This window comes from Strix aluco, chromosome W, assembly GCF_031877795.1.
Source record: "Strix aluco isolate bStrAlu1 chromosome W, bStrAlu1.hap1, whole genome shotgun sequence".
NCBI classification, from domain to species: Eukaryota; Metazoa; Chordata; class Aves; order Strigiformes; family Strigidae; genus Strix; species Strix aluco.
This window is the reverse complement of record NC_133970.1, coordinates 27506522-27525246: the sequence shown is the minus strand read 5'-3', so window position 1 is coordinate 27525246 and position 18725 is coordinate 27506522. Positions and strand designations below refer to the sequence as shown.

The 18725-nt window shown below is 44.2% G+C and overlaps 2 protein-coding genes across 3 annotated transcripts in view; one reads left to right on the top strand and one right to left on the bottom strand.

Annotated features, from left to right (window-relative positions):
- Positions 1–18725, top strand: part of LOC141917602 (lens epithelium-derived growth factor-like) — a 37653-nt gene that overhangs the window by 8216 nt on the left and 10712 nt on the right. The window contains exons 2-5 of the mRNA XM_074810941.1: positions 1853–1945; positions 2330–2392; positions 16397–16475; positions 18320–18395. Coding sequence (XP_074667042.1) covers positions 1853–1945; positions 2330–2392; positions 16397–16475; positions 18320–18395 — 311 coding nt within the window. The remainder of the gene's footprint in view (positions 1–1852; positions 1946–2329; positions 2393–16396; positions 16476–18319; positions 18396–18725) is intronic.
- LOC141917667 (lens epithelium-derived growth factor-like) overlaps positions 14790–18725 on the bottom strand; it is a 117606-nt gene continuing 113670 nt past the window's right edge. For both annotated transcript variants that reach the window (XM_074811047.1, XM_074811046.1), the window contains exon 16: positions 14790–15534. The gene's annotated coding sequence lies outside the window, so the exon portion shown is untranslated. The remainder of the gene's footprint in view (positions 15535–18725) is intronic.

Here is an 18725-nt window from a genome sequence, read left to right as displayed (position 1 = left end):
TTCTCTCTCATTCTCTCTGCCTCTTTCTATCCATGCACCTCGGTTTTATTCTCTCTCGATCTCTCTGTGTCTCTCCCCATCTCATTCTCTTGGGGTCGCTCTCCCATCCCTCTCATCTGACTTTCTCGGTCTCCCTTTTGCAAGCTCTCTCACCTTCTCTCACTCGCTGCCTCGGTACCCCGTCCCTCTCCTTCTCCGCCATGCCCCGGTCTCTCTCATGTCTTGGGCTCAGCATCTCGATTTCTCTTGATCATTCTCTCAGTCTCTATGTGTGTGCGCGACCCTCTTTCAGCCCCCCTCCCCCTTTCTCTTTTGCCCCCCCCCCCCCCCCCCCGACTTGGACACCCCCCTCCTGGTCACAGTCACGGCTCAGTCTCCCTCTGTCTTGGTCTTAGCCTTTCCCCCCCGTGCTACCCCACCTATGTCTCTCCTCCCTGTCTCTGTTCCCCCCACAACCTCCCCACATCCCGCATTTTTTGGTGTCGATAACTCTCTTTGCCTACCCACTTCTCTCTCCCTCTCCCCTGTCTCTCCCCCCACCCCCTCCTGCCCCTTCCCTTCCCTATATCTCTTCCCTTCCTCTGCTCTCTCTCTCCCACTCTGTTGTCTTCTCTTTTTCCTCTCTTTGTCCCTCCTTTCCCCTCATCTTTTTTCACTCTCATCCTATCTTTTTCCTCTGCTTTTTAATCCTCACTCTCTCTTTTGCCTCTGTCCTGTTCCCTCTTTCCCCTGCTCTCTTGATGCCTTTTTCCTGATCTCTTCCTCCATCTGTCTTGCGCTCTCTCTGTGTCCGCCTCTTCCCCGTTTCTCTCTTCTTCTCTCTGTCTCCCCCAGCTCCTGTATCCCTCTCGCCCTCACCCATCTCCCTCCCCATCTCCCCCTTCCTTCTATTCCTCTCTCCCTCTCCTCCCTCTTTACTCATATCTCCCCCCCCCCCCCCCGCTCTCTTTCGCCCCCACCCTCTACCTTTCCCTCTCACGTCTCCCTTATCCGCCTCCACTCCCCCCCCCCCCCCCCCCCGCTCTCTCTGGCGCTCTCTGACTATTTTACCTCTTTCCCTCTCGCTATCTTTTGCGTCCTTTTTTTCCCTATCTTTAAACCTCTTTTTTGCTCTTGCTTTTACTCGTGCCCTGTTTTGCTCTCTTTTCTTTTTCTCACGGGGCTAAGGTGATTATTTTCAAGTATTACAAACTCTTCATATATCTTAGATATATCTCTCAAATAGATCTAAATATATAAAGACCAGCTCTTCTAAAGGTTTTTTGGTTTGTTGTTTTTAAAGCATAGCATTGTCAAAATCCAGTGACTGATGATCAGTGTTACTGAATTTTAGCTTATAATCCATTAAATGCCTTGTTTGTATTCTACTGAATTTTGTTTGTACACCTTTACATTCATATTGTTTGCTCGTTCTGATCCATAACTCTTATCCATATACATAGATAAGCAGTTGTCGAGATGAATTTTTTAGTATTGGTATGAACATTTAGAAGTACTGATATGGAAAAATGTAATGATGTTACCACGAACATAAAATGGAATAAAATAAGTGCTGGTGTAATTTTTTATTTTGTACTTTTTTTTTAGTTCTGTCGTGGTATGTTGCAATATATTTGACCTGTTCTGACAACTGTCTGTAAATATGAAAAAAGCTTAGAGAACAAGAGGTACACATATGAAAATGAAAATGTTTTATTTGGGGGTGTTGATGTCTATCTAAAGAAGCAATGTGTATATATAGCCATAAACTATTTAAACCAAAAGTGCAAAGCACTCTGATAGTTGAGTTCCTCTTTTTCACTTCTGTTTTTCTGTAAATTAACTAAATCCATGTTAATTTTTCCATTTTCAGTCATCAAGTAAACAGGATAATAATTTACCTACAGAAGACAAAGAGATGGATACTGTCAAAGATGATGTCCCCTTTGAAAAACTCAGTAGCAAAGTATGTGGAATGTTACTCTTTTTAACCTAAAGAAGTTAACTTCAGTACTGTGTACTTTGACTTGCAACTGTATCTTCCAATACTTAGAAGCTACAGTTGCTAGCACTGTGACTGTCTCGGGAGTGGTTTAAAATGTAGATGTTTCATATGTATTCAGATATATTTCTACCGCTCATTGAAGCTAATGGGAATTAGAGATATCATCAGAGAGCAAACTTTGATGTAATGATATTTACTAACAGAAAGCGTCTTGATGTGATGAAATTTTTTGCCTAAAAGTCGCATATCAGAAGCTTCAGTTATGTGATTTCCCTGAGAAATTCTTGATCATTTAAACTATATCTTAAGTTTGCTAAGACACTTTATTTTTTCTTATCTTCATAGGATGTGATGAAAACAAACGATATATGCATTCCTAAAGTTGTTAGAAGAGGAAGGAAGAGAAAGGTAGCAATATATTTAACTAACTTGTTAGAATCTGGATTGAAAGGTATTTTCTTATGGGATAGTCCGATTTCTTTAATAATAGATTGTGTCAGTTTATAGTGCTTTTACCTTCTCCTGTGCATACCACCACCCCCACCCCACCACCCCAATTTGAAAGGGATGTAGTAACTTCTGTTTTCCCAAAGGCCATTTTGCCACACACAATTCTGTGTTTGAACTTGGTGCAAAGTAGGGAGCTCCCATCTTTTCCTGGTTTAGTGTAAATATGAAATGTTAAGGAATAAATTGTTGTTAAACCACTAACAAAATAATCTCTTTTGACCCCCCCCCCCAACATTTCTGTAGCGTGTTCATAATACCGAATCAAACACTTGAAATATTGTCCCTTTTCATGAGGCTGTGCTTATGTAGTCACATTGATTTGGCAGAAATCTGGCCTTCTGAAAGCAGTGGTCCCAGCTGCTTGCACTTCTTGTGCAAGCATTAATGCTCATGTAGCCACACAGCAAGCCAGATCAGGGAGTTGATCTAGAATAAAGTGGGGTAAAGTCTAATTTTAAGTTGAAGCCATTTCCTGATTCAACTTGCTTGCATTAGTGCTGGCAGCAGAAATGAGTAGGAAGGTATAACCATGGCCTTAGTGTGCTATGCCATGAATCATTAGCATACTGCATATCAGAAAGATAAAGAAAGATGCAGCATTTGTATGTCCTTATGAGAATTACTTCTCCTTTTTAAAAAACAGAGTATAAGTAATACCTTATTGAAAATCCAGCCTCCAACCTGGGACACTGAGGAGCCAAAAGATTGTGTGGGTGTTTTGGGTTTTTTTAACTTCCCAAAGGGACAAAAACCTCTCGGATGACACTCTGAAAGAGAGATCTCATTCCTGAACTATTTAAACACTTGAGCTTTCTGGTTCTTTGGCCTCAAAATGGCTTCCAGGCCCATGATGATTTTCTCTGTCAGGCATGCGCAGTTCTGCTCAGATGAAAAAGGTGTTTGAAAACTCCTCCCATAAGTTCTTTAAAATGGATTAAGATTTTTTTTTTTTAAGTCTGAGCCTGACCTTATTCATATAAAACTGGACTAATTGCATCCATCCCCATGTCAGTGGTATGAGCTAGAACTAGTTTTGATACTTTTGGTACTAACAAGGCTACAAGTATATGTAGTGGACAAAGATGTACAAAATTTTCTTTAATCTTCCTCTTCTGTCCAACATAGTGCATGTGTCAGTCAGGTTTGTGTCTGTATGTTCTTGTTTATGTCTCCTTTGACCAGATACCATTAAAGGAGCAGACACTCTCCTTCCACATACCTTTACAAAGACAGACATGCAGCTAACTGCCCACACCAACACAAGTGCTCACAGCCAAGTTCTCTTGTCAACTACACTTGCTGTTTTCAGCCCATTCTTGTGTTACAAGACAAGAGTTTTGAACTGTGACAAGAATGGGCTGCAGAAGGGAAGCGTAGGCAGGTAGGAGAATTTGGGTGTGAATATTGTGTTGTCATGGGCAGTGTCTGCAGGTCCTTGCACAGTCAAGAGGACAGCTCGTTGGTAAAGATGGTTTTTGGCTGGTGAGCAAGGAGAGTGCCCAGAGCTTCAATCAGAGCATAACAAGAATTAGCTGCAGAAGGCAGCTGCAGGCAGGAAAGAGAAAATGGCTGTGAGCACTTGTGTTGGTGTGGGCAGTGGCTGTGTGTCCTTTTTAAGTGAGCAGTTGAGAGGAGCTCTTAGTGGTAGACATGATTTTCAGCTGTCAAGCAGGGGGAAGCAAGGTGCTCAACTGCAGAGTGCAACAGAATAGGCTGTGGAAGGGAAGGCATATGCAGGAAAGAGAAGTTGATTCTGAGGACTTATGTTGGTGTGGGCAATGGCTGTGTGCCCTTAAGAAGTGCACAGTTCAGATGAGAGCATAGCAGTAGAAGTGAGTTTTGGCTGGTGTGTGTGGGGAAGCCCAGAGCTTGGGTCAGGGTGCGAGAAGAATTTACTGCAAAAGGCATTGTAGGCGCTCAAGAAAATTTGACTGCAAGATTGTGGTGGAGTGGGCAAGGGCTGGCAGGAAGGATAAGGGTTGGGCATGAAAGAGATGGGCTGTTAGGGTAGGGTTTTGACTTGAGGGAGTTGGTGTGCAGGGTAAGGGTTGGTCTTGGAGTGCTTGTCAGGTAGGGTATGGGTTGGGCTTGCAGGAGTTGGTGGGTAGGGTAAGGATTGGTCTTAGAGGGATTGCTGGTAGGTTATGAGTTGGGTTTGGTGAGCAGGGGAAGGATTGGGCTTGGAGGGGTGGGTGGGTAGGAGAAGGGTTGGAGCTGGAGGGATTGGACTTGGAGGGGATGGTCTTGGAGAGGCTTGGCTTGCTTCGAGGGGCTGTGTGTGGAATGATTAATGGGCTTGGAGGAGTTGGGAAGGATAAGGGTTGGGCTATTTGGGTTTGGACTTGGAGGGTTTGGCAGGCAGGGGTTGGTGGGTAGGATACGGGCTATACTTGGAAAGGGTGGGGGTTGAAGGAGTAGGTGGGCATGGAAAGGGTTGGGCACTGAGGGGTTGGCAGACAGGGTAAGGGTTAGGCTTGGAGGGGTTGGTGGGCAGGGTAAGGGTTGAGCTTGGAGGGGTTGGCAGCAGGGCTTGGAAGTATTGGGCTTGGAAGCTTTGGTGGTTAGGGCAGGGGTCAGGGTAAGAGGGGTTGGCATTTGGGTTGGGTAAAGCGTTTGAGTTTAAGGAGTTGGGGGGGTCAGGCTGAGGGTTGGGCTCAGAGGGGTCAGTGGTTAGGGTAAGGGTTTTGGTTAGAGGGGTGCGGTTAGGGTAGAGCGTTGGTGTTAGCAAGTTTGGTGGTTAGACTAGGCCTTGTGTTTAGAGGGGTTGGGGGTTAGGCTGGGGGTTGGGCTTGAGCTGCTTTCAGTTGGGGTCAGAGTGGTTGGGTTTTAGGCTAGGGGTACAGGTTGGGCTTGGAGGAGTTGGCAGGAAGGGTAAAAGTTGAGGTTGGAGGGATTGGCGGGTTGGCTAGGCCTTGGGCTTACAAGGGTTGGTGGTTAGAGATGTTGGCAGTTAGAGGAGTTGGGGTTTAGGCTAGAGGTTGGGCTGAGAGGGAGTTGGTGGCTAGGGTAAGGTTTGGGCCTAGAGTGCTTGGTATTTAGGGTTAAGGGATGGGCCTGGAGGGGTTGGGCTTAGAGGGGTGAGAAGCTAGGTTTAAGGGTAGGTCTTTGAGGGCTTAACTGTCTGGATATGGGTTGAGCTTGGAGGGCTTGGTGGATAGGGTAGGGGTTGGGATTGGAGGGATGGGTAGACAGGGTAAGGGTTGGGCTTTGACGGTTTGGGTTTGGAGGGGTTGGCAGGCAGGGTAAGGGTTGGGCTTGGAGGGGTTTGCTGGCAAGGTGAGAGTTGGGCTTGGAGGGGTTGATGAGCTTGGATGGGTTGGGCTTTGAAGTCCTTCATGGGTAGGGGGAGGGTTGGAGCCAGAGGGGTTGGCAGTTAGGGGATGTGTCAGGACTTGGAAGAGGTTGGTGGGTAGAGGAAGAGTTGGGCTTGGCTATTGGTGGAAGTTGGGCTTAGATGGGTTGGCAGTGGGGGTATGTTTGGGGGTTAAAGGACTTGGAGGTTAGGCTAGGTGTTGGGCTTGGAGGGGTTGATGGATAAGAAAAGGGTTGGGCTTGGAGAGGTTGGTGGGTAGGGTAAGGGTGGGCTTGGAGGATTTGGGGTTGGGGGGAGGGTTGGGACTGGAGGGGTTAGCGCATTAGGGGAAGGATTGGAGAGATGTATTGGGCATAATTGGCAAGGTTTTGGTAGCAGGGACAGGCTGCAGGGATGACCTGTGTAGGAGGAGGTCATGGACTGCCCTGTGCTGGTCACAGCCAGTTCCAGCCGGCTCAGCAACAGACAGAATGGACTGACTGTGCACCAATACTGAACCACTCGGATGACTTTACAGCGCCTCTGCAAAAACATATTTAAGGATGGTAAATGCTAAGAAAACAATGCCAGAGAAGGACGACTGGCCCATGGGGAACCCATGATGGAGCAGTCTGTTCCTGAAGGACTGTACCCCATGGAAAGGATCCACTCTGGAGCAAGGGAAAAGTGTGAGGGAGGAGCGGCAGAGACGAACTGTTATGAACTGACTGCAACCCCCCATTCCCCACCCCCGCCTGCACTGCTCATGGGGGCAGGAGGTAGAAGAGTCAGGAACAAAGGAGTGAAATTGAGTCTGGGAAGAAGAGGTAGGGTGGGGGGAAGGTGTTTTTAGTTTTGTCTTTGTTTCTCACCATCCTACTCTATTTTTAATTGGCAACTAATTAAATTATTTTTCCCCAAGTCGAGTCTGTTTTTCCCGTCATGGTAACTGGTGAGTGATCTCCCTGTCCTTATCTCGACCCATGAGCTTTTCCATCTTATTTTCTCCCCTTGTCCTGCCGAGGAAAGGGAGTGAGAGAGCGGTTTGGTGGGGGTCTGGCAGCCAGCCAAGGTCAACCCACCACAGTGTGTAAGTTTATTTGTATTGTATACCTCTGTTTGTGTGCCTACTGGGAATACATGCTTAGCCTCACTACTGGTTGGACCTGGGGACATGGAGCTGTGGCAGCCTCACTTCTCTCAGGCTGTCGGATTCAGCAACCCCTAACATCGGGGACGGAGAGAAAGGGGGAAGACAGAGAGGGCAAAAGGAGGGGCTGAGAGAGAGAGGCAGTGTCGTGGCTTAGGTTGGGACAGACTAAACACATGCATTAATTACTATGCAATAATTGTATCCACATGAAGGAGTTTGGCATAGGACCCTATCTCAAATGCTTACAGGGACAATTTTGTTTTGTTCACTGTCTATTCATAGCCATGGAGATGTCGAGCCATGCGTCCATAACTGACCAGCCATTATGACTGGTAATTCCACTCCTTGAACGTATGTAGCCCACACAGGTTGGTTTTTCCACCTAATTCTTAGATGTGCCCTCACATCTCGGGTGCGCAGCTCACAGCTAAGTACTTCTCCTATTGAGGTATTAGGAAGATGTAACATGTGGGCTCCGCTATCCCAATGTTTTCCTTTGCAGGTTAACCATACTTGTTCATTATTAGTAAAGTGGCCAGTTGCATACTTTGGCAGGTAGTGTCCAAAGAGTCATTCTGAACACCAGTAGAAATAGTCTTAGATACATTTTTCATGACTTCTCGGGTCTGTCTTTCTATTCAGTGCAATTGGAGGTGAGTCATTTCTAATTGGATGGCAGCTTTAGCTAGCCCCTCAAGGCACCAAGAGGTTAGTTGTCCAACCAGTTGCAGCTGGGCTTGGAGGGCTTGGATATCCATGGTGTTTAGGGCAACTCCTCCAAGTCCTAGCAATCCTGATATGTCTCTCTTAGCTCTTCTTGTTCAGGGAAAATGGCATGTTGAATCCTTATAATAAGAGGTGCACAGGTGGTATTGTGTCAACTTACATTCCAGTCCCACTTGATGTGGTACTCTTTCTCTTATTGGATTGCTCCAAGTAAAGTTTGCCACTTGCCCATGGTAAATATATTGGAGGGTGGTGTTACAAATTGTGGTGTTCACCACGTTCTTTGCCAAGATAATATTGAGGTTAGTTCACTAGTGTTGGTTTGTGTTTCTTCCATTAGATAGGGTCTCATATTAAAATTCTAATTTTAGACTTTTTTGGGTACATTTATAAATACTTGTGAAGCTGGTGGTCCAATTAAGTCTAGTCATCATACTGGTGAGAAGTCCTTTCTGTTCACTAATATAGCCTACATATCAGGCTTCATTTTTACCTGCTCCGCTCTGGCTGCTATTCTGAGTTAACTGGGTTGTATTATCTTTAGGGATTATTATACAGTAATACAGTCCCCTTCAATTTCCTACCATACCGTGAATCCTCCAATATTTTTTTTTTTTTTTTGCGCTACAGTTCATTTCGTATGATTCCCTCTCATTCCACAGTGGCGTGGTAGCTTGCGACCAGCACTGGGGGGTGGTTGTTTGTGCCACTGTTAAGGTCAAAGTCCAGACTGCTGTCCATACCAAAATAGGGTTCATCTTTCTGTGTATAATGAGGTTCACAGGGGGTTAATTACAGTCAGTGTGTGTGTAGGTACACATTTAACTTTTCTGTTTTGTAATATTACTCATGCTGTATGTCCCGGTTCATGTACAAACACTACCACCCACCCACCCCTGTGTTTTCCCTTTCCCTAAGGGGGTGACAGCCCAAACAATCATGTTTCCCATCCAATCGTGGCCTGTCACGATCGGAACCTTATCTCCAGCTACTGTTCTGACAGGCTGTGAGCAGGAGGTCCCACTGGAATATTAGGCTTCAAAACTAGCTAAGGCCTCTGATGGGAACCAGAGGTGTGATGAAAACTCTTCAAGGGCAGAAGTATGGTGTGAGCACTAACTGGGTTATGTCATTGCTCTGGTATGCAAACTGCTTGTGCTTAATTAGGAGTAGGTAAGGGTATCAAGGCTAAAGTAAGATAATTCTGTCCAAAAAGCATATAAAGGAAACAAAATATAACCATCATGGACCATAGAGTCAGGAGGGAGTTGTTGTGGGTTAACCCCAGTAGGCAGCTAAGCACCACCCAGCCGCTCGCTCACTCCCCACCCCCAGTGGGATGGGGGAAAAGGAAAAGAGTAAAAGCAAGAAAACTCATGGGTTGAGATAAAAATTAAGAAGCAAAGGAGAAGTGGAAGAAGAGAGGAAGAAAACAAAACAAAACAAGTGATGCAAAGGCAGTCACTCACCACCTCCCATGCCACTGATGCCCAGCCAGTTCCTGAGCAAAGGATGGCTAACCTACCTAAACCCCTCTCCTCTCCATTTTATTACTGAGCATGACGTTATATAGCATGGAGTATCTCTTTGGTTAGCTGTCCTGGTTGTGTCCCCTCTCAACCTCTTGTGCACCCACAATCTGTTCACTGGGGGGGGAGGCAGGGGCAGGCCAGGGCAGGGCAGGCAGAGATTACCATCACCCAACACATGTGGGACAACCAGATGATCAGGCCCAGTCAGCATGGGCTTATGAAAGGCAGGTCCTGCTTGACAAACCTGATCTCCTTCTACAACAGGGCGACCTGCTTATTGGATGAGGGAAAGGCTGTGGATGTTGTCTACCTTGACTTCAGTAAGGCCTTTGACACCGTTTCCCACAGCATTCTCCTGGCAAAACTGGCTGCTCGTGGCTTGGATGGGCACACGCTTCGCTGGGTAAAAAACTGGCTGGATGGCCGGGCCCAAAGAGTTGTGGTGAACGGAGTTAAATCCAGTTGGCGGCCGGTCACGAGTGGTGTCCCCCAGGGCTCGGTTTTGGGGCCACTCCTGTTTAACATCTTTATTGATGATCTAGATGAGGGGATCGAGGGCACCCTCAGGAAGTTTGCAGATGACACCAAGTTGGGTGGGAGTGTTGATCTGCTTGAGGGTAGGGAGGCTCTGCAGAGAGACCTGGACAGGCTGGAGCGATGGGCTAAGGCCAGCTGCATGAGTTTCAATAAGGCCAAATGCCGGGTGCTGCACTTGGGCCACAACAACCCCCAGCAGCGCTACAGGTTTGGGGAGGAGTGGCTGGAGAGCTGCCAGTCAGAGAGGGACCTGGGGGTGCTGATTGACAGCCGGATGAACATGAGCCAGCAGTGTGCCCAGGTGGCCAAGAAGGCCAATGGCATCCTGGCTTGTATCAGCAATAGCGTGGCCAGCAGGGACAGGGAAGTGATCTTACCCCTGTACTCGGCACTGGTGAGGCCGCACCTCGATGACTGTGTTCAGTTTTGGGCCCCTCACTACAAAAAGGACATTGAATGACTCGAGCGTGTCCAGAGAAGGGCAACGAAGCTGGTGAAGGGCCTGGAGCACATGTCGTACGAGGAGCGGCTGAGGGAACTGGGGTTGTTTAGTCTGGAGAAGAGGAGGCTGAGGGGAGACCTCATCGCCCTCTACAACTACCAGAAAGGAGGGTGCAGAGAGCTGGGGATGAGTCTCTTGAAGCAAGTAACAAGTGATAGGACAAGAGGGAATGGCCTCAAGTTGCGCCTGGGCAGGTTTAGACTGGATATTAGGAAGCATTTCTTTCCAGAATGGGTTGTTAGGCGTTGGAATGGGCTGCCCAGGGCAGTGGTGGAGTCCCCATCCCTGGAGGTGTTTGAGAGTCGGGCTGACATAGCGCTTAGGGATATGGTGTAGTTGAGAACGGTCAGTGTTAGGTTAATGGTTGGACTAGATGATCTTCAAGGTCTTTTCCAACCTAGGTGATTCTGTTATTCTGAGTGAGAAACAGAGAAGGCCTTGACGCTGTGCAACCACTGTTCAGCAATAGCTAAAACATTGATGTGTTATCAGCATTGTTTTGGTCACAAATCTAAAACACAGCACTATACAAGCTGCTATGAAGAAAACTAACTCCATCCCAGCCAGACCCCGTACAGGAGTCTTGGGATGCAAGGCCACCTTCATCTAGTACTAATACCATATTAGGCCAGAATTGCCTAGGTAACAGTGTCGGAAACACCGAATTTGGGTATAGATATAACAGAATTGGGACCAATGAGGAAAATGTAATTAGGGGTGCAATGTTTGTTTGGGACTTGTTTGGATGGAGAAAAGGAGGTTGCAGGGGTGGTTAAAAGGTGTGTTCAGGAAAAGAAAAAATGGGGAATAAGGTATAAAATCAGGTGGAGGACAAAGAACTGGGGGATTTTGCGATGGTAGAAGTGCAGAGGCCTACAGACGGTGGTGAAGCTGACCTGCAGACCCAAGCTCCCCAGGATGCTGGAGGGAACCCCCTTGGACAACCTGCTGGACTCTCCGTCAGGCCTATGTCCAGATGACTTGGTGTGGGAGGATGGAGTAAGAAGGAATAAACTTGTATGGAGGAATAGACTTGTGCCTTACTACTAAGTGCAGGAGGAAAGGCAATAGAATTGCAACTTAATAGCACTTATGTGTGTGTTTTATAAGTTTTCTTTATAGTAATATAACTGTATCAATAATAAGCAATAAAATCTTAACTCAATATTACTTGCAGTGATATAATTGTGTACTAATATTACTAATAATAGTGGTGAGTTTGTTAGCCAACTAAGGTATTATTAGCTTTTTAAAGGTGTGTCTCTTAATCAGTAAATATAACCATCTCGATCAGCTATGTCTCAAGCCTTCAATCTAAAAGGGGAGAGTTGGACTTAGGGAGGTAACACAGGTCTAGCCTGGCCTGGGCCTGGTTGGGATGATGCCTCTCCAGTGTTTACAAGCCAAGCGGGTTCTGCCAAATGAACATCCCAGTTTCTCATATCCCCTTTTCCCTGGGCTTGTAGCATGGTTTTCAGGAGTCCATTATGCCATTCTACCTTTCACGAGGCCTGGGGATAATAGGGAATACAATATATCCAGTCAATTCCATGTTCAGCTGTTCTTAACTTTATCATTTCATTTTTGAAATTACATCCATTGTCAGACTCAATTCTTTCAGGTGTACCATGTCTCCACAAAATTAATTTTCGAGACTGTCGTGGTTTGAACTCGACCGGCAGCCAATCACCACATGACCAGTCGTTTACTTCACTTCCCCCCCCCCGGTGAAATAGAGGAGGATAGAGGAGGGACAAAAAAAAGAAATTCGTGGGTTGAATAAAAAAAAAAAAATTAGTAATAGTAACAAAACAACAGTAACAATAGTAAGTCCAAACGGGTAAAATGCAGCAGTGGCTTACCGACTGGCGACCGGTACGCAGCCCGCCCCCCCCAGCAGCGACCCCGACCGCACCAGAAATCCCGCGGCCTACCGACCGGGAAACCGAAACCAAAACGGAAACTGAGAGAGCACTGTCTGCCTATATACTGAGCATGACGTCACATGATATGGAATACTCCAATGATCGATCCGGGCCCGGCCCTCTAGCTGTGCTCCCTCTCAGCCCAAGGAAAGTTAACTCTATCCTGGCCAAAACCAGGACAGAGACCTACTACTGTGCTTTTATCAGTGACATGGGTCACTGGGTAAGTCTCCAGCCAGCTTGTAGTCATTTCTGCCATGTCTAGGACCTATCGATGCCCCCTAGTAGTCCTGCACAAAGGTCCAATGTAGTCTACTTGCCACACATCTCCAAATTGGTGGTTTAAATGTCATCTTCCATGCCTCAATATTTTTTGTTGTTTAGCTTTTTCACTAATGCACAAATTTCAGTCCTTTGTTATTTGTATAATAGAATCTTTAGAGAAGTCCACCCCTTGGTCTCTTGGCCAGCTATAGGTGACAGCTCATCTTATATGTCCTGACATTTCATGAGCCCATCGAGCTACAAATAGTTCCCTGTTATGTTCCCAGTCCAGCCCAGTTGCAGAGAGGTGGGGATGAGTCTCTTGAACCAAGTAACAAGCGATAGGACAAGAGGGAATGGTCTCAAGTTGCGCCAGGGAAGGTTTAGACTGGATATTAGGAAGTATTTCTTTCCAGAACGGGTTGGTAGGTGTTGGAATGGGCTGCCCAGGGCAGTGGTGGAGTCCTCATCCCTGGAGGTGTTTAAGAGTCGGGTTGACATAGTGCTTAGGGATATGGTGTAGTTGGGAACGGTCAGTGATTTAGGTTGATGGTTGGACTAGATGATCTTCAAGGTCTTTTCCAACCTAGATGATTCTGTAAAGCCTTTTCCCATTTGGGTTGCAAATTCTTTCAGGCTCTTGGTGTGCCTCGGTTTCAGTTCCCAAGCCGTTGTAGGACGCATCCAAACCAGGCACGGAGCCTCATCCCATCCAGGTACTGGAGGTTCAAGAGTCACTTCCCAGATTCCCTTGCTCTTATGTTAGAACAAGTTTCAAAATGTTTGTTCTATCCTACCTCAAGTAGGAGTACTAAACGTACTTCCTGCCAGACTCTTACCCCTGAGCGCCCACCTTCAAGATTACACTCAGGCAAGATTACACTCGGGCAAACAAATTTGGCAGCTGTAGGTGGTCTCTGCATTGTGGACAACTGTTGGATGCACTACAGCTGTACAGTCCTCTTTTCACAGTCCATAGCTTCCTTTGGATCCTACTTCTGACAGCAGTTTTAGTAATGTCATTGTTTAGGTCTGGACAGACTAAACACATGCATTGATTACTATGCAATAATTGGTTCCGTGTGAAGGAGTTTGGATATTTATTGTCCCCGTGAAAGAGTGATTATTAATGCAAAGAACTATTGGGGTCACCATTAGCCGGGGTCCTTATTTCTCCATGCGGGAACAGAAACGATGCAACACCAATGTGATGATCAGGTCGTCCATCTTTTTTTTTCCCAATCCTGGTTACATTTATATTCTACTAAGTTCCGTACACGCACTCATCTATCTTCTAATAGGCTACAGGTCATCTACACGCGCTGTTCACGCGCCTCTACAAGCATTTGCATTGGTTAATTGCAATTAGCACGTAAAGCCCAAAACTTGCCAAAACTCCCTTGTCTCATACCCTGTTTTGCTCAGACTTGTGTGCTTTTGCTGACCACAGGTGTTTCTCACTTATCTGCTATCTTGTGTGTTTTTGCCAGCCTTATTTTGCTGGCCTTGTCTTCGTCCTTGCATTCTTCTGCCTGCACTAACTTTCTCCCAGCGCGGCCCAGACTCCTACAAAGAACACTACAAAGTTACAGGAAAAGTGGCTATCTCTACTTCCCCTTTCCTTGCTGACAGGAGCAGCAGTTGTCAGGGGCTGGGAGGAGTAGGGTGCTGAGGGTGTCTGTCCCCGGCATCCCCAAAGGCAGAGTCATGCTGCCCCCCTTCGGGCTGAGGTGGATGTGTTTTAATGAGGTGGAGAGCACCTTCCAGATTATTTCATCTTTAGTTGTTGTTGGACTGCTCTGACCTGTCGCTCGTTGATTGGTGTAGCAAGTCGCCAGGCAAATATTCTTGTATAAGTTTAGTTCTGCTATTTCTGCCAATTATGTGGGTTTTTATAACACCTGCTTCGTTGTGCTTCATCTAACAAAAGTTACAACCCTAACGACTACATAGCAACATACCGAAGGTCAAACAGTGGGCCTCCAACATCAGTCTAGTTATTTGAGTGATGTCAGCTCAGTAGGCCAAGGCAACCAGAGGAGGGCAGAGAGTACAGGGGGCAGAGACAGCACAGGGGTTAGAGAGGGGGCGCAGAGAGAAAGAGAGAGAGCACAAGGGGCTGGGGATTGCACAAGAGTGGGGGCAGAGATGAGGGATTTTACAAGTGTAGCGCTTCTCTGTCTCCTTCCTTTCTTGCCTTCAGAAATCTTTACAAGGTTTTTTTTGGAAAACCTAAGTTCTAAACTCCTCAAGTTCTCACCAAGGAAAAGTTCTTAACAACTTTGATTTAGACATTCCAACAGTTATGGCCCTTATGAATGCCTTAATTTATACAATTTGAACATTAAACTCATACAAAGAAGTTGATTCTTAAAGACTTTAATTTTTTAAAAAAGCATTCAAGATTGTTTTCTAACCAATGTGAATCAATAGGTTCAGTGAAAACACCAGATTTCTTCCTAGTATGACATCTTATAATACCAAAAGCATACTATGAGAATTCACGCAGCATGAATTGGTACAATTGGTACATAGCATCACTTGGTACAATGTTTTACAAGAACAAAAATAAACTTTAACATTAACTGCTATAAAAACAATGTTTCCAACTTGTACAAAGCACAGTAAAAAGCCATCCTGACACATGTTGAAAAACTACACACTAACAGGTCAGTATGACTGGAAGAGAGTATGTTTTATACAAATGAAGCAATTAAGCAGCTGAAAAACTATTTACACTCTTTCCTGCTATTAACTGGACAAACATACAGGAGTCAGATTAAAACATACTACAACTCTGTCTCCTGTATTCTGAATGGGATTTTGAGATGTGTATTGCTTATTAATACTGGATAAAACCATCAGCAAAGCATTTAAATACTTTTCAAATGAAGATTAAAGGGGCTGTTATTCCACAAAATTTAACATTAAAATACTATGCTTATAAAATTTTTAAAACTTTTGGTCCATAGATTTCAAATGCAAAACTTAATAACTTTTATTTTGTATTAAAAAAAAAAAAGAAAAAAGAAAAAAAGACTCCAGTGGCATCATTCCTTTTCAAAGAGATTCCTTTGGATTTTCAAGCTCGCTCTCTTCACCCGATGTTCTAGAAAAATAATAAAGCAACATTAATAGCCATATAAAGAATTTTAGACGTAAGTCTTATTTTAAAGTTCATTGACCTGGAATAAGACTAGACTCTCAGTGTGTTGATGCACATTCAGCAGTAGATGAAGTTTGTAAGACTGAAGCAGTTAGTGATGCCAGCTTCTCTCCTTGAGAGGACAGTCCCCCACACGCCACACCCCCACACACCAATTGGGCTCAAGTCAACATGCCAAGCTGTGAACTGCAGTTATTCAGGATCTGATTTGTATCCCATTCAGGCGTTCCTGAATAGTAAGTCAAAACAGTTTTTTACTGTAGTTCTGACACTGGTACCAGTACCAAACTCAATGCCCTTGGAAGTGTAGAAAATGGAATCCAATATTCTTTTTGTGCTGGAAAAAGAGAAGGAAGTTTGTGTTGACTGCAGGACCATGCCATCAGCAGTGTGCACATTCAAGCGTGTAGCTTCCTTTTGCTCCAACCAGCACTAATGTATTGGTTTGCTAGAAAACTTTTCACATCCTTCTTATGGATTTTAGCAGTGGGGTTTCTTCTGCTGAGTTATAAAACCTGAATGATTGCAGCATATTGCTCCAGGTTGTTTGCAGTGACCACTGCAACAATCATTTAAGGCTTATTTTCCCCTTATAAACAGAGTGCTTTGTCCCAAATATTTATGAATTTTTATCCAGAAACTATTGGGCTTTTTATGCATCCTTACTCTACTAAACTTAAACTGCTTATTTTTTAGCGGTTTGGAAATATATTTTATGCAATATTTTAGGAATCAAGTAAGAAATAGCTGCTTTGCGGAGGAAGGGTCTATGGTTTTAATTTGTGAATTGCTTTCTTTAAATTAGGCTGAAAAACAAGCTGAAGCTGCAGAAGCTGTAGTGGCTGTGACTTCAGAAGTAAGCCCTAAAAGAGGAAGACCAGCAGGTAACTTTAAACAAAAAGGCATTTTATTTATTTTCCCCATACAAAATAACTTAATAGAGATGGTTGGAGGATTTATTACCCCCAGCTCTCCAGAGTATTACATATATTACATATTTCCTAATATGTAAACTTCCATTTTTTTTAATATATATATATATATAAATATATGTAGATATCTAAACTATCCTACATGGCAACCTGAAGTATTTAGCAATTTAGCATACAAAGGGCCTTAAAATGTTTATGTTTATGATCAGTCCCCTGAAATAAGGATCATTGTATCCCCTTGCAAGTATCACCTTTAGGAAAGCCTCCATAGGATTCTGCTAACTTACAGACTATGCAATAAGACCTCTGTTTCACTGTGGCTTCACAAAGGTTTATATTAATCAAAGATGTATAAAATTGTTACTTAAGTTGTGTCAGAATATCCATAAAACAAGTTTTTAAAAAAAGAGGGAGGAGCTCAGAGGACAGTGAAAACAAGTGAAGAGCTGGAGAGATTTTGCTGAAAAGGTGTTTAAAGGAAATCTCTGTAGACCGATAGACAACTGAGAAGAAAATATAGCTATTAGAAGCAGCATGTAATTTGAAAGATTTTGCTAATAGTTCTGCAGTACTTGTTTCTGAAAGTAGCAATGATTTAATTGTAATTCTTATGGCAAGTTTGCAAGTATTCTTGAAGGAAATGTTTTAAATTTGTTTACTGCTAACATGGGGAAAGTTATTGGAGCACTTAAATATGCTGTATGAGCATTTAGTCTGGGAAACAGATAATTTAATACTTTATACTCACCTGTATCTGGTGGCATTATGAAAATAACTTTTAGAAAGTGCAACCATAGTTAGCTCCCAAGGCAAACTATTTCAGACTAGATGCGAGGAAATTAAGTATTACCTTAGTACTTCACCCACTTTCATTATATTTACTAAATGAACATTTTTAATATTTTATTGTGTGTGGGATTATATTGATCTTTCAAATGAATTGTGTTAATACAAGAGCAGGAAAGGACCTTTACAAGAGATGCTTTGGCACCCTATGGGAAATGCGTTACTAGATGATGTACTGTACAGCATTCTCTCGCATTAATATGATGCATGCATCTCTTGCTTAGCAGTGCTCCACACTAACACCAGCAGCACTTCAAACACTGGGCAGTTCACTGGGGATAGCAGACAAGCATGTTCCATAAATTTTCATTTTACAGGATTTGAAGTGTATAGACATCGAGAAGGTGGCTAAACTCTTTAGCTCACTTTAACACTGAAACATGGTGAAATTGAGAAAATGTAGAACTGTGCTGTATACCTCAGTGTGGTGGCAGAATTTCTCAACACTGATCTACTCTCAGGGAAAGGGATGGAAGCTCCATGAAGCTCTTAAGACTACTACTAATAAATAGGCTGAGTTTAGATTTGCACACTAAATTACTTAAGTTTTTTCCCCCCACTTATTATTGTCTTATTATTATTTCACTTATTATTCTCTTGTTTCACTTATTATTCTCTTGTTTCAGGCTTTTTTTTGTTTTGTTAGCTGTGTAACATGAGGCAGCGCCATTCTGAGTGCACTGGGTGGAAAAGGCACAGGAATAGATGCTTTAAACTTCTTAAGACTGCTATCTTAAAGTACCAAAGTGTTGGTTGAGATTTTAATTTTTCAAAGGGATCTCGATTAAACTTTGATACACAGTTCCAACATTTGAATTTTTTTTAAATAGAGTATTTACCCTACTAAGTTTGACTCAAGTGTTGCTTCTATGTGTTGACATGAGAAACAATCCTTTTAGATAAGGAACAGGTGGTGGCTGTAGACTAACCTGTTCTTTTTGTATAATTAGCTACTGAAATAAAGGTTCCAAAACCAAGAGGGAGACCCAAATTGGTGAAACCACCTTGTCCTTCAGAGACCGACATGTGAGTTGGCTTTTTGTATAAAATGGCTGTCTTTATTTTAAACCAAGTGGTTGCATTTGATGATCTGTCATGACTTACTAAGTTCCTGCCCAGCATTTTCCTTGTAGTACTCAGTGTAAGTTGGATGTTGCAGTCAGGATGGGTGGACAACCAGATGGGTAAAAGAGTGGTTGGATGATTGGGCTCAGAGGATAGGGGTTAATAGGTTTTAATAGGTTGTTTTCTACCCGGAGGCTGGTAACAAGTGGAATACCACAGGGGTCTATCCTGGGACCTGTCCTGCTTAACATCTTTATCAATAACCTGGAGGAGATGATATAGTGCACTCTC